Below are 22,980 nucleotides of genomic sequence, written 5' to 3'. Positions count from 1 at the left end.
CAATTTATAACTTTATTATTTGTGTTCCGATTTTCAAGATTATTGCACCAGTTTGTAGGTAGATGTATTGATATCGTTTGGTATTATTCCGGTAACAGAAAAATTTTGCTTGCATGGCCTTATACAGGGGTGAGTGGAAGCGTTGTATTTTCTCCTAACTTTAAAAAATTCTGTGGAAAAATGGAAGAGCTGATTTTATTTCATAGTCCTGTCATATTATCCCGAAGGTATCACTAAAATTTTGTTTTTTAAATTATCCCAATATCTCTTTTCTTGTAAGAGCTGTACCATTTTTGTAAATAAAAACACTGATTGACTCATAAAATAGAGGTTGGATTGATAAGATTGGAATGGCCCGCATGCAGCCCAGATCTCAATCCTATCGAGCATTTATGGGATGAATTAAAAAAAGCTATTCGCCGTCATCCTAGGCCTCCAGAAAATTTGGTACAGTTATGGCCCTGGTAGCGGAATATCGGGTTATTCGAGGCTATTCCCCAGGCAAGGATAATACATCATTATTAGATGCCGACATCGTTTGCGAGCACTCGTTGCTGCAAGAGGTAGACATACTCGCTATAGAATTGTTTTGTTTTGTTGTTGATTTTGTTTTGTGTTCTTAATTTTAGTGCTTTTGATAGTTTTAATTAAATAAACCTTAAAAGCTGTGTTTTTATTGACAGCTCTTACAAGAAAAGAGATATTCGGATAATTCAAAACCTCAGTGATACCTCCAGGATAATACAAAAGGAGTATGAAACAAAATCAGCCCTCCAATTTTTCCACATAATTTTTTAAAGTTAGGAGAAAATACAACGCTTCCATTCACCTCCATATAGTGCCATCTATGAAAAATATTTTTGTTACCGGAATAATAACAAAGGACATCAATACATGTACCGGGTGTCCCAATAAGAATGGCTCTCGGCCATATCTCAGGAACCGTTTATACTACAGCTTTGGGAAAAAAAATTTAATAACAAAAGTTACCCCTAGAAAAGCCTGGAAATTATTTTCATAATTGTAAGTCCACCGCTAGAGGGCGTAATTGAATATCAAAAATTAAAAAATCGAAATTTTACAAAATGTGCCTAATGAAAGGGCACTGGAAATCCAATCATCGTATTCTTCATACAATTCTGTGCATATTTTATTTCACAAGTTTAAGTCTACCTGTGCAAATAAGAGGTGGGGGTGAGTGGGAACCTTGTTATGAAAAAATCGCTGTAAGTCCGGTTCTGCTTAATCGATATTTGCAAACTTGGTCTTGTTGAAAACAGCTCTTTTTCGTCAATGTAATAGTTAAAATTTGGAAACAGCGTATTACGTAATATGCCGGCTAGAAGGCGCTATTTATTTTTTTAGAAATCTAGTTTTCTTTGGAAAATATTAAATACAAGTATGTATTTTTTTTCCTGTATTACAAAATTAGACCAAATTAGCAACAGAATACCGAAAACCGCATGTCGATACCTTTTTTCTATCTCGAGATATCTTAAGAAACGTGTAAATTTTAAACATAACTGTTGCTGTCATATAAGTGGAAATATATAGAAGCACGTAGTGTGCTATGGAAAAAACAAAGGAACATTATCCAGATGTCACCGTATATAATGAATCAAAACAACAATAAGACAAATAACACTATAAAATATAACAAAAAAAGAGTGTACTCTTTACTTCTCTAAAAGAGTGTACTTCTTTCTCGCGTACTTTGTACGCGAGTAAGAAGTTATACTTCTATTATTATGATTTTAACGAAATAAATATATTTTAAACAGTTTAATTTTATTTTTATTTAAATATTACACTAATTTTAATACTTAAAATAATACCAAAAAAATAGCGTTAATATGTAAATTTTTATGAACTGTTGCCTCCGCGCATTTGCTTTTCTCTCGATGAATCGTAGAAAATGTAAAAACGTCAGATTTTCTACGCAGATTTTTAATTTTTACTTCATTATATTTTAATATCAATTATCCTATTCCTAACTAAGATAAATACATAACTGTTATTGTCACCGGTAAACTAAGTTAAGGAAGTCAAAGTGGAAACAAGTAGTGTGCTATGGAAAAAAATAGAACTATTAGAAGTATTAACTTCAAGAAGTCATCATGTGTCAAATTATGTGTCAAATCAGTAAAACATAAAAATTTGTTCATTGATGGTTTGTTGCGGTTTGTTTCTATTAAATTTTATATAAAATTTATACAGGGATTTATGAATGAAATTCAAGATGATTCTTACAAACTAAGAAGCATATGACATGATAGCCACATTCTTTGAATGCATAAGAAATGCAACTCTTGCGGCTAGAATATATGCAATGAAATATCCCCAAAGACGTCACCCCAGTAGTAGAGTTCATATTTTGTTTTGATTTATTATATACGGTGACATCTGGAAAATGTTTCTTTGTTTTTTTCCATAGCACACTACTTGCTTCTATATATTTCCACTTATATGCCAGCAACAGTTATGTTTAAAATTTACACGTTTCTTAAGATATCTCGAGATAGAAAAAAGGTATAGACATGCCGTTTTCGGTATTCTGTTGCTAATTTGGTCTAATTTTGTAATACAGGAAAAAATATATACTTGTATTTAATATTTTCCAAAGAAAACTATATTTCTAAAAAGAAAATAAATAGCGCCTCCTAGCCGACATATTACGTAATAGGCTGTTTCCAAATTATAACTATTACATTGACGAAAAAGAGCTGTTTTCAACAAGACCAAGTTTGCAAAAATCGATTAAGCAGAACCGGACTTACAGCGATTTTTTCATAACAAGGTTCCCACTCACCCCCACGTCTTGTTTGCACAGGTAGACTTAAACTTGTGAAATAAAATATGCGCAGAATTTTATGAAAAATACGATAATCGGATTTCCAGTGCCCTTTCATTGGGCAAATTTTGTAAAATTTCGATTTTATAATTTTTGATATTCAATTACGCCCTCTAGCGGTGGACTTACAATTATGAAAATAATTTCCAGGCTTTTCTCGAGGCAACTTTTCTTATAAATTTTTTTTTCCCAAAGCTGTACTATAAACGGGTCCTGAGATATGGCCGAGCGCCATTCTTATTGGGACACCCGGTACCTACAAACTGATGCAAGAATGTTGAAAATCGGAGTACAAATAATTAAGTCATATATTGTCAAACTTAATCAAAAATTTTGGGTGGCGGAATTTTGTGCAGGTGAGTGTATTATAAAATGAGACAAGTATAGAAAATTAACACATATTATAAGTCATTTAAAAATTGCATCGAATGTAACAATTTGTAGTAGCAGAAGTACGGTCCTTTTCATAGGCATTTTTCAGTGCGTCAGAAAAAAAGATAAGTCCGTGATAATACACATTTATAACATTTATTCTAACATGACATTTTAGTTAAATCTGATATTTGTCAAATTTTTTTTGCAATTTGGCATAAAAACAAATCAATTGTGTTTATTGCATTTATAAAATGGTATTTTCTTTGATTTGTATAGTCTTATAAATTGTACAGATTATATTCGTAGATATATTATATAATTCGTAAATATTTTTTTTTCAATTATAGCGCCATCTATCGACAACTAAAATAAATGTTATAAATGTCTGTAATCACGGACGTGCCTTTTTTTCTGTCACATACAATTTAATGCGTTAGAAACAAATCGAAAAACTGTGACGCACTGAAAGATGCCTATGAGACAAAGAATATAATTATATAAAAAAAGCTCACCCTGAATTTAACTCATCAAGTAAGCTGTCTACAGATGGCCTATTTAGAGTACTTTGTGCGCTGGATGGTCTAGAATAATTAGCTGAACTACGACCTCCATAATCGGCAATGGCACCATTATAGTGACTACCGTTCATATTTTCTGAAACAAAAAAGACAATAACTTTATATTAAAAAATCAATAAAATTTCATTTTATCTCCCATTATCAGTAGCTTCACAACACGTTATGAGCCAAAGCCTTATTGAGAACAATCCTCAGAACAATTCATCGTCTAAAGTCTAATTCTAAGTTGTCTTGATACCGGAGTCTCGGTTTTCCCCTGACACGTTCTCCCATCGGCCTGTTCGGCCAAAAACTGCTCTGTTATTCCTTCATATATTAAGGATTTTTCGCTCAAAACGTTCAAAAAGTTATTGATCCTTCTATGTAAGTTACCACAGTAAAAAATAGACTCATACGAAAAATGTTTATTGGCAATGGAGGAACACCTAGTAGAATGCTTAGTGGAACTATTAGACGGAGAGGCAGCGCCAAAAAATCTCTCTGAATTTACTAAAGCTAGTTTTTTCACAGTTAATTACCGTGACTGTGTAGAGAAACATACAACCATTGTACTGCGGTCGGTCAAGCGAAACGTAGAACAGGTGGTACTGACAGCTTGTCAAAGTTGCTTACATGCGGAGGTAATTAAATCCATTTATGATACGTATATGACGTCATCCGCGTCATAGCCCGTGACGTCACATGATACCAAAACGAAATATTTAGGCGGTAGGTGTGTTCTTTTTTAGAATCCTTTTGCCGAGTACACTGGAATTACAGTCACTAGACATATTTTATTATATACGCGTAGAAATAATATTTGAAGATTTCTATTAATGTTAACTTAAAGAAATACACAATAATATGTTTCGTTTAATTTGTATAAATGGATTATAAAGCGTGTTTATGAAGTACATTTGTTCGGAACACACTGTGACTGTAATCGAACGAAGATGAGATTTTGGCATAAATTGGTAGCATTTATTTGACAGTTGCGGTATTGACACTTTAGATTTGTTTTTATTCTTTACTCTAAGTATTTGCTTTATTATATTTATTGTTTTTATTATTTACGTTACGGTAAGATTATAAGTTAATTCTAGTTTTATATTTCTAATGTTTTTATTTATTTACATTGAATATTAATTTGTTTTGTTGTATAATCCAAGTTTGCAATAAATATGTGATCTATTTGATTTAAAATGGATTCAGGATTTTTTTATAATTTGGCAACAATGTCAACTTAGATCTTTGACATAGATAATGACGTGCAACGGTACGTAAATTAGACAAACTGTATTAAGGCTGAAAATCAGTACACACATTCTAAATTGAATATAGATAAAAGTTATTATAGTCGGTCAGCTGTATGACGGGACAGAGCAGGTCGGTCGGAACAATGAATGTCCAGGGTTATTCACTATATTTTGACCCCCTCGTAAACTGCTTTATTTACAGAATTAGACAAAAATATAAAATACAAAAGTTATTCGATTTTTTAATTATGATTTTTTGACATATATATGGTACTAGTGACGTCACTGGACGTTACATCTGGACGTAATGATGCAATCGAATATTTTTTTAAATGAGAATAGGGGTTGTGTGCAAGCTCATTTGAAAGGTTATTTAATTCTCTATGCAGTGATATAAACATTAAGATCATTATTTATACAGGGTGTCCAAACAATTTTTTTTGAATTAATAATTAAACAATTAATTTAATTAAAATTTTTTTTTGGACAACCTGCAAAAACAATCATGTTAATGTTTATATTACTTAATAGGGAATTGAATAACCTTTCAAATGAGCTAGCACACGACCCTATTCTTATTTTAAAAAATAGTTGGTTACGTCGTCACGCCCAGATGGATGACGTCACTAGTACGATATATGTCAAAAAATCATAATTAAAAAATCGAATAACTTTTGTATTTTACATTTTGTTCTAATTCTGTAAATAAAGCAGTTTAGAGGGGAGTCAAAATATAGTGAATAACCCTGTACATTCATTGGGGCCGACCGACCGGCTCTGTCCCGTCACACAGCTGACCGACTATAATAACTTTTATTTATATTCAATTTAGAATGTGTGTACTGATTTTCAGCCTTAGTACATGGATTTAATTACCTCCGCAGGTAAACAACTTTGACAAGCTCTCAGTACCACCTGTTCTACCACCGCAGTATGTTGCTCTACACAATCACGGTAATCAACTGAAAAAACTAGCTATAAAATTCAGAGAAATTTTTCAGCGCTGCCTCTTGGACTATATGTTGGGGAGTCGCCCAGTAGGAAGGCCAAGGAAGAGGTGGATAGACGAAGTGAGAACCGATACCAAAGAGATATTAAGGGTGGATAACTGGAGAAGAGTTGCCAGGAACAGCGATAATTGAAGGCCGATGCTGGGAGAGTCCAAAGTCCGACTTGGGCTATTTATAGCGCTATAGGAGACAAAGAGAGAGATCAAAAATATACCAAATAGTCTGCTTTTCAACACGTCCCACATGGACTATTAGAACTTTAGAACTTTAACGATATGATGAATAGCGTACTACCATATTAAATGGCATCAGTAGAACTATTGACGAAAAAAGGACTACGAAGTAGCTTTAATTTAATTTAATAATGGACAAAATAATAGAAAACCTTCCCAGAACAGCTGGATTTAAGATGGGTATCACATTCTTTAGAGTAGTTTGCTACGCTGACGATGCTGCCCTTATCGCCGATTCTGAAGACAATCTCCAAAGGCTACTGCATGCATTTAATACTAAAGCTAACGAACTATGCTCTTTAACACCGAGAAAACTAAGTGCCTAGTAATTTCCAAAGAACCGATAAGATGCAAATTAAAAATTGACTCCAAAACTGTGGAACAGGTGAATCACTTCAAATATCTTGGAGCGGAAATAATAAGCTATGGAAATCTCTCAAAAGAGGTCAGAGAACAAACAATGAAAGCACCTAGAATCTCGGGATGCCTGAAAGAAATCATATGGAAGAACAAATATCTAAATACTGAAATCAAAATCAAAATATATAAAACAACAATAAGACCTATAACATATGCGGCAGAAACAAGACCAGATACAAACAGAACGTTACAAATGATGAGAACAGTTGAAATGAGAACACTAAAAAGTATATAAGGCAAAATTCTACGTGACAGAATAAGAAGTAAAGACATGAGACAAAACTGTGTAATATAGATCATAGGAAGGTGGGTCAGACAGAGACGAAGATATTGGAACAAACATATAAAGAGAATGGAGGATAGCAGACTGGTTAAAAACGCAAAAACGAATAACTCAGTAGGTAAAAGAGCACAGGGTAGACCACCAAAACGATGGCGAGAATGCTGGACATCATCGTCCGGGGAAGACTTGATGGCAATGAACAGGCAGTAGCCCACTAGCATGATCGATCATACTAGAAAGAAGAAGAAGACTACGAAGGAATACGAAAAAAATAGTGTTTTACCTATTCATATTAATAATTCAATAAAATTGTGTTTTTACTAGGAAAGTTTTGGGGTAGTTCTGATTCCTTTTATTATATATGTATTTTGGGCTGCTGAATCAGAATATGAGGTTTGCGGACAAAATTTCGTGACGGAACATTGAAAAAATCGCGAAAAAAGCGAAAAGTTTCTGCTCTTTCCCGCTTTTTTGCTAAAAGCTCGAAAACTATTAACTTTTAGTAAATAGTTTGTTAACATAAATTAAGGTACTTAAAAATCTCTACAAATATCACTATATACTTTTTTTTTTAGACGAACCGTTTGGTCTAAAGTGCAAGTTGAAAATTTCAAAAACTCTGCAAAACCCACTTTGTACATTCTAAAACTTAATTTTTTATTAGAATGCTGTCATTTGATGAATTTCTCCTAATGTCTAACAGTAGAACTATTTTGTTACTTCTTCTTCTTCTTCTTCATGTACCATATCCTTTCAGAACGTTGATTACCATCATAGCAATCTTAATTTTATTCACTGCCACCCTAAATAGCATGCTTATATCAACACAATACCAATTTCGCGAGTTCCTTAACCATGAGGTTCAATAACTTATATTTGGGACCTCTCGTTACATTGAAATACTCCAGCTTTTTTTTGTTACACTGAGTCAAATGGCGCCACAGTCAGACATATGCAGAAATTTGCAGCAGTTATGTACCATATGTCAAATCAAACTACAAATCAAGTGCCATTTAGCCCAGTCGGGATAGCATTTGACCTTGCATTACGAGCTGCCCCAAATTTTATTTTTCTAATCTTTAGGGTCAATATTAGTAAAAATTTAAAATCTCGACTGAATTTGACCGTTGCGTTAGACGCCATCTTGATTTTAAACGAGAACCGTTTTTGTTCAATATCTCCGCAATTTTCAACTTTTAGACAAAAAGTGTAGAAACTGGAATTGTTGAAAATGCGATTTTCTATAATTTTATTTATTATAATTTTTTTCGTGCGGTCGATATTTTCCGAGTTATGGGGAAAAATAGTGACAGTTAAAGCATAATTTATTGATTTATTGAATTATCTCGTGTATTATTAGTTTTACAACAAATTTGAACTTATACAAAAATGAAGAGAATTAAATTTTGTACAATTTTGATCTCTTTCATTTTTTTGATAAAATCAATATTTAAGGTAGTACGTATGCGGTAAAGGCGCGAGCGTAAGACCTGATTGATTTTATAGCAATTGTTTTTGTTCAATATCTCCGCCATTTTCAACTTTACGACAAAATATGTAAGGACTGAAATTGTTGCAATTACGATTTACTACAATTTTTCGAGAGAACCAGTGGCGGGTCTACGAGGGAGGGGGGCAGAAAAATTTTCTACAACAGGGTCCAAAATTAAAAAAAAAGAATGTGTGTGTACTTTGTACGCACGTAAGAAGTTATACTTCTATTATATGATTTAAACGAAATTAATATACTTTTTATTTATATTTTGTTTAAATATTAAACTAATTTATACTTACTACTTCTCAAACATTTCTATTAGAACAGTGCCAAAAATTAAAATAATAAAAGAATAAAACACACACAAACACATTAAACAAGCCACAAATGATGTCTGAACATTAATTGTCGAAATTTTTTTTTAACTAAATACGTATTTTCTGAAAATACAATTATATAATAAATATACTTACAATCATAAAATGTATTAAAAAAACAAAAAAAGAAAGTTTCTATTGGGACTCGAACCATCGCTGATAAGAGCGGTTGGTATTGGAATTCATTCGCCTTCTCCGCTTAGCCACCGACACTATGTGTCATTATTTACGAAGATCGACTAACTAAACGGATTCTTTTTTTTTTTGTTTTTTATGGCATTGACTTGGGTGTCATTTAGCCAGTCACAACTTTTTTTTTTGTTTTCTGTTCATACATAAGGAAGGCAATGAGGTCCTTAGAGTTCCATAGCAAACTCTTCTACAGCTCTCTACTCAGTTCAAAAGCTGGCCGCTATGGACTGTCCAAGTTGCTCACCACATTTTCCATTATGTATCTTTTTCTTCTTCTTCTTCTTTTTTCATATGTACATAATATACCAAATTATCAGGATTAACAAGTTTAGAGATTAATTTTAGTTTCACAGATAAATTTCATTAAACAATCATATATATTCTTGCTGTTCAGAGACAATAGATAGGATACATTGAAAGGTGGAAAAAGATTACATTTTTTATATAAACTAAACGGATTAAACTTGTGATATTTTGATATTTTGAAAATTGATCCAATTATTTTAATTTTGAAATGAAATGATTTAGAATTAAAAAAATACAACAAAACATAGAGTAAAAAAACAATATATTAGGTGAATATTGATAGAAATTTTGATGGTAATCAAATTATATAAATAAAAGTATTACATACTATGTATTTTGGCAGATCAAATAGGTAGGTTTATAGTTTAAGTGCATCTTAGGAATGTACATTTGATTTTTAAATTTTGAATGCTAACTTAGTCCTCCGTACAACAGCAAACAGCAAAAAAAAAAACAGAAAGAAACGGCCACATACACGTTGCACAAAAACATATAAACTTTTTTCATGGTCCGGGTGTCGATATCACCTGACCATCCTTGGCCTAGTAACAACAGCTGACTGACAAGGTCGGATATTCAAATCTGCTTTTATCTGTTCTGCGTTGACGTTGACAGCTGACGTTGAAACATGAATATTTTAAACATATTGAAAGGAAAATTGAAAATTTTTACAATGAAATTGATAAGGAAATGTACCTTAGATGTTTGTACTAATCAACTATTAAATTAATTGATGACATGCTTGATTTTGAGACTAATTGGCCCAACTTACATACACTGTGTTAAGTTAAAAAATTATATTAAAAAACAAAAAAAAATTATTAAACAGAAAGTAATGAGAAAGATCAATTTTGATTGTGAATTCTCAAATTCAATATTCAGAAGATGTTAGCTTGTTGAAGTTAAAGATTGAGATAATATTTGTTGTTATTTATCATCTTTTTGTCATTTATGTAAGTCATTGCAATGACCTTAACTTGGTGTATGGATATTTTATTAAGTTGAAAACCTAATGTTTATGTAGAAATATTAAATGATTTTATTAAATGCTATGATGTTAAAATGGGTATATTCTATGTCAGTGTCAGGTATTATTTATGTCTTTTAAGTACTTAGTTTGGCTGGTGTTTCATTGGAAGTTTCAAAAATTGTATAAAATATAATTCTCTTTATTTTATAAATGAGACAATTCAATAATTATGCTTCCCTTCCGCTTCCACTATTTTCCCCCTTAACTCGGAGAATATTGATCGCATAAAAAATTCTTCTTCTTGTAATAGGACTATGTCCTGTTTCTTCTGTTACAGTCTTTGCTGCGATCCGGAGCTCCAACTCTCGTACCATCGTTTTTTGGGTCTTCCTATGGGTCGCTTGGTGTTGGGCTTCTGTGTTTTCGCCCAATGCGCCATACGTTCAGGGTCCATCCGATCTACGTGGTCTCTCCACATGCGTCGTCGCGCTCTTGTCCATCTCACTACGTCTTGAACGCCTAGCTCTCTCAATGTGTCTTTGTTTCGTATTCTGCATAAAAAATTGTGGAAAAGAAATTATAGGAAATTGCGTCTCCAAAAATTTTAGTTCCTATCATTTTTGTCAAAAAGTTGAAAATATCGGAGATATTAAGCAACACCGGTTCTCTATTAAAATCAATATGGCGGCTAATGCAACGGCGGAATTCAGTCGAGATTTTAAATTTACACTACTATTGATCTCCACTAAAGGATAGAATTATAAAATTTGGGGCAGCTCAGAAACAATATTCAATTTAGTAATTATGCTCCCCCACCACTTTTTACTGTTTTCCCCCTTAACTCGGAAAATATCAACCGCATGAAAAAAATTGTTAAACAGAAATTGTACGAAATCATATTTGGGACAATTTTAGTTGAAAATGGCGTAGATATTGAACAAAAACAATTGCTACAAAATCAATCGGGTCTTACGCTCGCGCCATTATCGCATACGTACTACCTTAAATATTAACTATAGCAAAAAAATGAAAGATATTAAAATTGTGTATAATTTAGTTCTCTCTATTTTTGTATAGGGACATTTTTGTCGTAATACTAATAATAAACGAGATAATTCAATAATTATGCTCTAACTGTCACTATTTTCCGCCATAACTCGGAAAATATCGACGGCACGAAACAATCGTAAGAATAGAAATGATAGAAAATCACATTTTCAACAATTTTGGTTGTTATACTTTTGTCGAAAAGTTGAAAATGGCGGAGATATTGAGCAAAAACGGTTCTCGTTTAAAATCAATATGGCGGCTAACGCAACAGCGCAATTCAGTCGAGATTTTAAATTTACACTACTATTGACCCCCCCCCCTAAAGATTAGAAAACTAAAATTTGGGGCAGCTCCTAATGCAGGGTTAGGCCTGTTATTCGTCTAACCCGACTGGACTAATTGTCGTTTTCGACCAATACCCTGCCGAGGCTTGTGATAGCATCAAGCGCATATATAACGATTGAGAAGAGCACAAAGAACACAATCTGCTGCAATATCATTCACAGAAATTATGGTATCCACTGTCTCGAAGGATAGATTTCTTGCAAACCCAAAGAATAGGAGCCGGTTGATATACAGGGTGTAACGAAAATATAGGTCATAAATTAAATCACATATTCTGAGACCAAAAATAGTTCGAATGAACCTAATTTACCTTAGTACAAATATGCACATAAAAAAAGTTACAGCCCTTTGAAGTTACCAAATGAAAATCGATTTTTTTGAATATATCGAAAACTATTAGAGATTTTTTATTGAAAATGGACATGTGGCATTCTTATAGCAGAAACATCTTAAAAAATAATTATAGTGAAATTTGTTCACCCCATAACAATTTTATGGGGGTTTTGTTCCCCTAAACCCCCCCAAACTTTTGTGTACGTTCCAATTAAATTATTATTGCGGTACCCTTAGTTAAATTGAATATTTCTAGAACTTTTTTGCCTCTTAGTATTTTTTCGATACGGCAGTTTTTATCGAGTTGCGGCTTCTTTTTGAATATGTTGACATAAAAATTTTATGGGGGCTTTGTTCCTTTAAACCCCCCAAATGTTTGTGTATGTTCCAATTAAACTTTTACTGTGGTACCATTAGTTAAACACAGTGTTTTTAAAATTTTTTGCCTCTTTGTATTTTTTCGAGAAGGCACGTTTTATCGAGATATTACTTCTTTTTTAATATTGTTCAAAATATACCTAAAAATGTAAATCAAATAAATTTTCATATTATTACCAAGTCTCCATAATCGTATTCAAAACAAGTTCTGGAGGATGCTGATATCCTAATTATCACAACAGCTCTTGAGATGGCACCGTCAAATGAACAGAGTGACAGAAGTGGAAAAAGATATCGACTTTCTGTTCATGTCATGCCTGTGTAGTCCTAACACAAAAAAAGTATTTTTTCTGAAACCAGGAAAAGGAAAGCTACAACCCTCATCTGGCTGCTGAAAAATCCAAATGGACCATACCTTATTCCTACATGCGATGAATGGTTGTGATACTACTTCTGCGTTGTTTAATCACGGGAAACTGAAATTTCTTAAAGTCCTGCAGAATAACACAGACTTGCAACCAATCATTGAGGTTTTTAAAGCAGGGCACAAAATATCCATGATATTTATATAAATATCAAAATATCGGATATATATGATATATATCCGATAATATATCCAAAATGTGATATTTATATGATATTTATGATGTTTTGGAAAACATTTCAATAGAAAAACTAAATTGACCAAAATAAGACTCTAAATGTAGAATGTAACAATATAAAAGATATTAATATTACTTTTACTTATATAATACAAAAATATAAACGTATGGTAGTATGGTAGTATGTTACATAAACAGAAAACAAAATGATACGAGTATCCAAGTAACAACTAAACTAAAAATATTGAAAACATTAACTTAAACATATAGGTATTTCTATTTTTCCAAAATAACTTAAAATTAAAACATTTAAAAAACAAAATCAAAATTTAGAAAATTAATGAAGATGACGGTTCAACATCGGAAGTGTCTGAATCAAAACCAGTAAAGCACCCGAGACTTAATTCTGCCTCTACATTTTCCCTACTTTCAGTTTATTGTTCAGGCCAAATCCATTCCAAATTGTCATGTTTTTGGTATGAAGAACTGTTTAAATATATTAAACATGAATACAAGTTTAGCAGCCTTGTCGGTTCCTAAATTATTTCGTAATTTGGAATGCACAAGTCCAAAGCTTGAAAAGCACCTTTCAATGCTTGCCGTTGAGGCTACTGCTGTAAGTAATTGGTTAATTCGTTCGAGAAATATGTTTTTTTCAGGTCAAGCAGATTCAGTGATTGGAACAGACTTCCACCATAATAATGGAGATGTTTTTTTGAAATTTGGACCATACATGAAAGACGTAAATGGTTTAGACTTCGAAGTTAGGGCCATTACAAACGGAACAAAATCTGTATTGATTGAATTTAAATATTCATAAGCCTGTTCTTTTTGTTCGGCAGTAAGTCTTTCTTCCAAAAAACGATGATCCAGTAAGTTTGCCAAAAAATGAGGCGAATCTAGAGCCATATTCCTCCTTTTGTAATAAAAGTTCTTCATTTGAATTGGTTGATCTTGATTGATTTGAATTCCTGTTAGAAGGCAAGTCAACGCAGTTGCCACCTTGCCGCTTTTTAACCTTCTTATGTAAAAATTAGTACGAAATAAAATACTGATATATATCACGATATATTGATATATATCACGATATATTGATATATATCACGATATATATAATATAAATATCATGATATATATCCTCGCACCCTGTTTTAAAGACCCTAATGCACATGAAGATGAGCTTTCCACAGAAGGAAACATGTTTCTCGTGGCTCTATATGAAAGAAAAAAAGAGACCAGTCTGTACGATTTGAGATTTAGACAATACGTATCTTCATCATACAAAAATACATAAGATCAAAATTGCCTCATTAACCCCTGCCGAAGCTACTGCACGAGAGCATTCACTAAAGAGTTTACTATCAGGTGAAGCAATGGTTATTCTTATATCAAGCCAACCTGACGAGCAACAAAAATCCAAGTGAGTGGGGCTGGGAAAAAAACTACTTGGGGTCTCGTGCCAGTGCCAATCACTTTGGACCCTACACCAAGCTCACTACTACGCTATATTTCTTGTAAGTGTAAAAGGGCTGCCAACGCAATTGTGGATGCAGGAAGGCGGGTATCCATTGTTCCCCAATTAGCAAATCATGCAAAGGACTGTGTGACAATATTGAGCCCCCGGAAGATAGCTCTGATATAGACGTAGAAGAGACTGAAGGAAGTGACAGATGTATGTAAAGTCTCACAAGTTATTTCGTATTCACTCGTCTCTCCTTGATATATGATCACAAGTCAGCATCTCACTAACTCTTTTATTTTCCAGGAGAACTACCCCTGACGCTGAAGTTGGAGCAATCAAACACTGAGCCAGGACATGATGACATCGAAGAATCTCAGCACAATGCGGAAGGTATGTTTAATCTCACAATCTATTTTGCAATCCTCATCTCTCCTTCAGAACTGACACAATCTCTTTTATTTTCCAAAACAAGCAGAATATGTATCGGGACTCATCGCCACCGGAGAGACAGATCCAGGACCTTCTAAAAGACAGCGGCTCATATAATTTTATATTATACTATTATACAACATTTTGTATTTTAATTTTGGAATACTAATAATCACGATATTTTAAGTTTTATTGTGTTTGAGTCCTACCTTTTGAGACTGAATTTGTATAATCTCGACTTCAGTTTTCTTTTTAATTATTATTTCCATAAAAGGAAGTTTGAGTACTTTGTTTTTTAATTAATTGTTCAGAAAGCTAGGAGAAATTGATCAAGTGACAGCATTTTAATAAAAAATAAAGTTTTGGAATGTAAAAAGTGGGTTTTGCAGAGACCGTTAAAAATTGGCAATTTTCAACTTGCACACTAGACGGAACGATTCGTCTGAAAAAAAAAGTAGATAGTGATATTTGTAGAGAATTTTAAGTACTTTAATTTATGTTAACAGACCTTTTACTAAGAGTTACTAGTTTTCGAGATTTAAGCGAAAAAACGTGAAAAGGCAGAAATTTTTCGATTTTTCGTGATTTTTTCAATGTTCCGTCACGAAATTTTGTCCGCAAACCTCATATTCGGATTCAGCCGCCCAAAATACGGATATAATGAAAAAATCGGAACTGCCCCAAAACTTTCCCACTAAGGGGTTCGTAGAATACAAATTGACTGAATTATAATGAGCTTTTTGATAATTTGAACACTTACCTGAAGCATGTTGTCGACTATTGCTCAAATCCTGAAGCAAGGAATCTAATTCGTCTAAATTGTTGTTGAAAGGGCGTTTCTCCATCGTAGACGAAGCACTGTGACCAGCAGTTGCGTTTAGGCCGTAGCTCGGACTCCGGTTACCGGAATTTGGCGGCACCTTCCCGTAACTTCCCTGTAACAAGACGGAAAAAGGTGCGGTTATTAACAACAAACGCTCGCGAATGCCAGACTCGTGTGTTATGTTATTATTGCGACGTGATAAGAGAGAGATATGAATGGTTTATTTGGTGAAGAGTATTATTCAGCAAGTTGCGATTATTTTTATTTTAAATATCAAATACAAGAGGTGGTTCCAGGAAGTGAAATAATCTTTGATAAGGATGACGGTGAATTACAATATTTTGATTTTCCAAAATACACATAGTTTCAAAAGTTATGCATCACCCAAAATGTTTGTTTTTATTAATTATTTTCGCAAATTACTGTTATAGATTATTTATAAAAAAAATATAACACTGACAGATATTTTTTGTTTTAAAAGAAATACTGTTTTTAATAAATAAAAAATTAACTAACTTCTAATTAAAATATATTTGACAATTTTAATATCGTGTATTTATACCACGGGAATTGATGCAAGCCTGGATTCGAGCTCTAATATTGCTAACAAGTCTAATAATCATTTCCTGTAACAGGTTCTCCTATTAGTCTCTACAGGCAATTTTAAGTTAATGATGAGTTATAGGAGGTTTTCTCCGCGCATCAACAGCTCTGGAGAGTACATCCCATGCACATAGCACATAGGCGTAACCAGGGGGAAGAGGTTATACCCCCCCTCATTTGGATGTACTTTGAGCTCTATACGCTTAACACCATTACTATTCCATACCCCCCAGAGGCCATCAAGTAGTTGTAACCTCCACTTAGGATCATCCTAGTTACACCTCTGCCCATGCATGTTCAATTGCGTTCATGTCTGGGGACATAGCAAGCGACTCCAAACACGGGGAATCATTTTGTCTCAAGATGGCCATTAACAGCTTGAGTCCTATGGGCGAGCGTTATCATCCATAAATACAAAATTTTACCCAGAGCTGTCGCCAAAATCTCACATAAGGTTCTAAAATTAGTGTGATGTACCTTTGTCTTGTTAGAGTCCCGTCAATAACCACAAATTCCGTGCGTACACCTGCCATATTAACCGCCAAAAACATAACACTGCCAACAGCGAAAGGAAGTATAGGATGGGCATGTGCTAGTTGTGCAGCTCTTGCTGGCTCTCGCCAAACACGAATTCGTCGGCTATAACAATGTCAACAGATTCTGGTCTCGTCTAAAAATAGGACAAAATTCCAAAACTGTTGAGGGAGCTGTATATGTTCTGGAGACCACTAGCGGTGGTGCAAAACATGTCTAGGTTGTAGCTGAGGAATTCTTATTGGTCAACGACTCCTCAAACCCGACTCTATATATATATATATATATATATATATATATATATATATATATATATATATATATATATATATATATATATATATAGCTGTTCTGTTGCTCATTAGTAATAAGGGATCTACCAGAGCGAGCTCTATTCTGAGTTCACGAATGCCAGACTGGTGTGTTATGTTATTATTGCGACGTGATAAGAGAGATATGAATGGTTTATTTGGCGAAGAGTATTATTCGGCGATTATTTTTATTTTAAATATCAAACACAAGAGGTGGTTCCAGGAAGTGATATAATCTTTGATAAAGATGACGGTAAATTACACTATTTTGATTTCTGAAAAGACACATAGTTTCAAAAGTTATCACCCAAAATTTTCGCATAAGAGAGAAATTTTGCCCGGCACTAGGTACGAAAGTTTGTTGCCGGGCAATTTTCACGAATTAAATTTTGACAGTTAAATCACGAGACGTCAGTGGAGTGCTTTTGTCAAAAGTTCATAAGCGAAAATTGCCAAAAGGCAACAAACTTTAAGAAATTTTCCGGTAAATAATTTTCTCTCGAATGATATTCGACAAGACTATTTCACGAGATAATTAATGCACCATATCAACTAAACATAATCTTTATTTATTTGTTAACAATATTAAATGTAAAATTATTATAAGCTATAGTAGTTTGAAAATGTAAAGACTTAAGTAGTTTTGTACACACTTATGACAACAGGTAAATAGGGAGAAGTGTAGTTTTGAAGTGTGTAAATTAAATAATTCCTAGCTGAGCGCTTTCGGCTTATAAAGCCATCTTCAGAGCTATGCTACAATAAAAAGGTCTCTAATGAATAATTCGTTAGTGTTTGTGCAAAGGGTTATAAGTCAAGAAATTAAACTTTTGAGAAAAATGGAGATTAAGGTAGCGATACTTTTCAAACTTAAGTTTAACAAATTTTGTTAATGGCCGAAATTTTAATTTCTGGGGATTGATTGTTATTTATAGAACACCTCCAATTGCTAACTTTATTTATTTAATGTAACAATGATTTTCGAAAATAAATACACTTATGTCCATTGACACAACAAAATATATCTACTTAACGCTTTATTCACCAAAATATAAATGACCGTAGACTTGAGTTTTACTCTACTGTTACAAAAATAGAAACTAATTGTATTTATATAAAACCAATTTTATTTATATTAACCTGCACTACCACAAAAACATATATCCTAGCTATATAATACTAAAATTTCCCAAAAAAAAGATAAAATTTCTTAATTACAAACTACTAATCTGCATCCACTTCATCTTCATCTTCGACAGAATCAGGATATACGTCACATCACTTTCGCAAGGCAAACTTTTGTAGAAGTCATGAAAAATTTCAGAGATGTAAGGTAGTAATTCTATTAAGTTTCGTTTTTTCTTCTCAGAAATAGCTACCGGGCCTTCATGACAATGGTTTGGAGTCAAAGATACTGTAATGCGACCTCTTTGCTGAAAGTTGACTTTCTTAAAAGGTTCCAAAGGATTTAATGAAGTTTTATAATAAAGAATTCCACACTGCTCTTTGTTGTATCGTAACCACTTTACATTCCTCCAAACAAATTTTTCGCCTTCTTCGTTCACTTTATTTTGCTGTAAAGAGGTTTTAAACAGCGAAGCATAATCATAAAAGTCTTCCCTTTTCATTTCTTTTACGACAAATGGTTTCCCCTTTCCTGTTTGTCTCACTAGTTGCATCCAGTCATAGGGATGATTTATTGATATGTTTGTTTTGTCATTTGCTTTCGATTTGTATGCGTAGTCTGCTTCGGCTTGATGAATGGCTAGTTGTTTACATAATTCGTCGTTGTTTTCAGCATTTGCTTTAATTTTTATATGCAGTTGGTCACATGTTTGACATGTATCCTTTTTTGGTGCTTTTATAGCTATTTTCATACTGTGAAAAATGTTCTCGTAAACCTTTCTGCTTACAGGTTGGTGTTTGGACTCTTGTTTGAGATATTCTTCATAAATATTTGCAACTGTATAGTGTGGTGGAAGATACTTTTTGCTTGTTTGGTTTCTGCAATAGTGACTTTCGTACGCAGGCAAAGACAAAATGTGATGTTTAACAGCTTGAGTAACTTCATCGGATAATTTATGCCATGGCTTATGGAATCCTCTATTATCGTCGTGTGTTATTCCAGAACTAGAAGCGCCCTTTTGGAGTAAAGTGTTAGTAATAAATTTACTGCTTTCACCAAAAGTCTTTTGAAAGCACGACTTACATGTTGGTATTAAATTACCATTAATCTGAAGATGATATTGATAGGTTAATAAACGAAATTTTTGTTTAGATTCATCAGCAACTTTTTGTTTTGATGTTTTCTTTTCAACGATGTTTACAAGACTAGCTAAATACGCAACTCTCTTATTATGGCTACCCATGGCCCAATATTCTTTAAATAAAGTGTGTCTTGTAACATCATTAAACTTTTCCTGGCATTTCATGCGACAATTCGTTAGTGGTTTGCACTGTCTCGCTTCAACATCTTTGCCTTTTCGAGTTTTGTAGCTTTGGCCTAAATTTCTTTTCGATTTATTTTCTAGCCTTAGTTTTCGTGTGTCACCTTTTATAACTTTATTTCCGCGATTTTTTATACGAATATTCCTACTTTGTTTCACTGGTGATATGTGTACTGTGTTTTCTAAATTTACCTGACTCACACCAACCACTGATTTCCTTTCAGTTTCCGGTAGGCTCTTTTGTTTTTTCGGTCTTAAAATGTCATCTTCATCCGATAATAAAACGTCAGAATCTTCCTCCGGTTCATAAGAAGGATCAATATCACTATCATCATCAAGACCATATATTATGTCAGTTGGAAATTCAGAAATAGATGGAGCTGCATTTGAACCTAAAACCATCGTTATTAATTTTTACTTAAAATCAACAAACGAGAACTTACTTGTACCACTGCCTAGGTTGCTATTAGTCTGGCTACTTTCTGGCTCTGGCTTTTCACCCGCTTTCTCTTGATGTTGATAAGATTCGGAATCGGAATCTACGTGTTATTGTAGTTATTAGTCACATTAAAACAAATTTTAATAATAATAACTTACCTGTATTATTTGATTGTACATTCCCACACTTTGATATATGGAAACACTGGAACAGGGGAAGTTTTAATTGTGGAACGGGTTAAAAATTTTTAACGGTCAGAACACGAAAACGGCACATGTATTTGTCCGACAGAACAGACTTAAACTCTCCGAACAGAGATTATCATGCAAAAATCAGACTGCTATTTATCACCAAATAGGCGTTTTAATGAATGGAACATGTAGAATATGTCAAATGACAGGAATTATGACAGGTGATAAATAGCAGTCTCATTTCTGCATGAGAGTTTAATCTGTTCGGAGAGTTTAAGTCTATTCTGTCGGACAAAGTAAATGTGCCGTTTTCGTGGTCTGACCGTTCCAAATTTTTAACCTGTTTCAGTGTTCCCATATATGAAAGTTTATCCGACTAGACACCGTTAAGCTATTAACAAATTTTCAGCTTGCTATTAATCAATTTTTTTCCATACGCGGGATCCAGAGCTATAATGTATCGAAACTTTGTAAAAATATGTCATATGCTGATAAAAAATATACCTACAATAAGTAGTTCCTTTTTTTCTTTAATTCGTTTTCTACGAATTTAAACACACAAAAATCATATCGATATAGTATAATAAGACTATTATGTATATTTTTTCTGCTGAGTGTGATTACGATAAGGACACAGACTATAACAGATAAGGCCGTGCCGGCTATATAATACCGCGTAACCAAATACCCAAATATTTAGTCTACGAGGCATTCAACAAAGAAATATTTACAGTGAAATACATGGAAAACAAAAGGACATTTATAGCAGTTTTTTTTTGTAGGTAGTTAAATTAAATTGGTCATTTGTTTTATCAATCCACTGTTCTTTTGTTATGCTCTTTGGTTGATATACACTATTCCAAGAAACGGGTCATTTTTGGTCTCTCAAATTTCCTAAACTTGTTGGATTTAAGTGGTTGATAATTTGATTTTTTATTTATTTTATTTCAATGTTTGATAATAATATAGCCTTATTCTGTATAAATATCGCTGTAATAATATTGTTTCTAGACAGGTAAATTTATCATTGTACACCGGATGTACCAATCAAACTTTATTTTTTTTTCTCAAAGTTCGCATCACCCTGTGGAATATTCTAGCATTTATAAAATATTGAAATTAAAACCCAACTATAGCCTCATATTTTCTTAAAATTTTGTTTTTTGATTCACTCGCTTATGTTGGATAATAAAAAGTTAGGTACTTTTTTAACTAGCCATGTTTTTCATCAATACATGGTGTTTTTAAATAAGTATGGCAAACTTTAAGGGGCAATTCTGCACGAAAAATAATTTGACAGTTTGCTTTATAAGTGTATGTTCGCAAATGCTTCGTTTCCGAAATAAGGGGTGTTAAAATTTTTCTTAGAAACTGACGATTTATTGCTCTAAAACCGGTTGAGATATGCAAATGAAATTTGGTGGGTTTTAAGAGGTAGTTATTACGCATTTTTGACATACAATTAAGAATTTAATATTCACCATTGGCGCGCATACAGGTAAAACGACCCGTTTATTTAGAATTACCCCTTAAAATTTGCCATACTTACTTAAAAACACCCTGTATTGATGAAAAACATGGCTAGTTGTTAAAATACCCAACTTTACTGTTATCCAACATTAGCGAATGAAAAAACAAAATGTTAAAAAATATCAGACTGTAGTTGGGTTTTAATTTCAGTATTTTATAAATGCTAGAATATTCCACAGGATGATGCTAACTTTGAGAAAAAAAAAACACAATTTGATTGGTACACTCATTAGTACCGATAAGTTATCGGGTACCTATACAACGACAATTTAATTTCTAGCAACAATATTATTACAGTGATATTGTTAACGAATAAGGCTATATAATAATAAAAAATCACTTAAATCAGACAACAGGTTTAGGAAATTCGAGATATCAAAAATTACCCATTTTTAAGGAGGTGCCTTAATTTCTTGGAGAGGTGTATTATTCTCGGTTTGGTATTCGGTAATAAAATGAGAACTGGCGTTAACATATGAAGGGCCAGGGGAAAGAACGATGTATGTCTATCTGCAAGCATTTTCGGTAAAATGAGAAATAAAGTTACATATTCATTGTTTTTACCCCTTGCGTCCAATCTTGTGACGTGATTTTAAGACGATTATCATATTTATTTCCCCTTGTCTATTCACAGGTTGATAGTACCCTTTCTAAGCTAACAGATTGCACAACAATCTCAAAATGACCAAAAATGGACATTCATTCTTTTTCCCTCTTACCCTTCATATTGTGCACATCTGTCACTGAATTGAATTCTTTTTAAATCACACATTGCCAATGGCAAATACTCGAAAAAATACGTAAGTTCCTAATAAACTTTGGTTAGTTGGAATATAGACACGGATCGCTTAGATCGTAGGTTCAAACCTCACCCGGTGTCAGTTGTTTAGATATTTATTAATTTGGTTGGTCTTTACTATGGCTGTGATATTAAAGCTTAAAATTGACCTACTCTGTTACGTTGTTCTAGTTCTAAGATATGTAGTAGGCTAATGGGCAACTTCGAGACTTGCAAGACTCTTGCTGCAAGACCAAGACCAAGACCAAGACCTGGAGCGCAATACCAAGACCAAGACCAAGACCAGGTGTACTGTCGCAAGACCAAGACCAAGACTCTCTAAGTCTCGTCTTGGTCTTGCACTTGGGCAGCACTAGATGTGGTGAACGAGAAGAATCGG

The 22,980-nt window shown here is 33.2% G+C and overlaps 1 protein-coding gene and 1 long non-coding RNA gene across 5 annotated transcripts in view; one reads left to right on the top strand and one right to left on the bottom strand.

The window, feature by feature from the left end:
• The window catches only part of LOC126886435 (paxillin), a 312,639-nt gene that overhangs the window by 44,711 nt on the left and 244,948 nt on the right, over positions 1 to 22,980 (bottom strand). For all 4 annotated transcript variants that reach the window (XM_050653373.1, XM_050653372.1, XM_050653374.1 and 1 more), the window contains 2 exons: positions 15,685 to 15,859; positions 3,739 to 3,880 (listed from right to left, as the gene is read on the bottom strand). In XM_050653373.1, the coding sequence (XP_050509330.1) occupies positions 3,739 to 3,880; positions 15,685 to 15,859 (317 nt within the window). The remainder of the gene's footprint in view (positions 1 to 3,738; positions 3,881 to 15,684; positions 15,860 to 22,980) is intronic.
• Positions 14,798 to 15,112, top strand: LOC126886440 (uncharacterized). Its single transcript, XR_007698618.1, has 2 exons — positions 14,798 to 14,885; positions 14,971 to 15,112. It is a non-coding gene; the product is annotated as an uncharacterized LOC126886440 (long non-coding RNA).

This window comes from Diabrotica virgifera, chromosome 6, assembly GCF_917563875.1.
Source record: "Diabrotica virgifera virgifera chromosome 6, PGI_DIABVI_V3a".
NCBI lineage: Eukaryota > Metazoa > Arthropoda > Insecta > Coleoptera > Chrysomelidae > Diabrotica > Diabrotica virgifera.
This window is presented reverse-complemented; position numbering and strand designations above follow the sequence as displayed.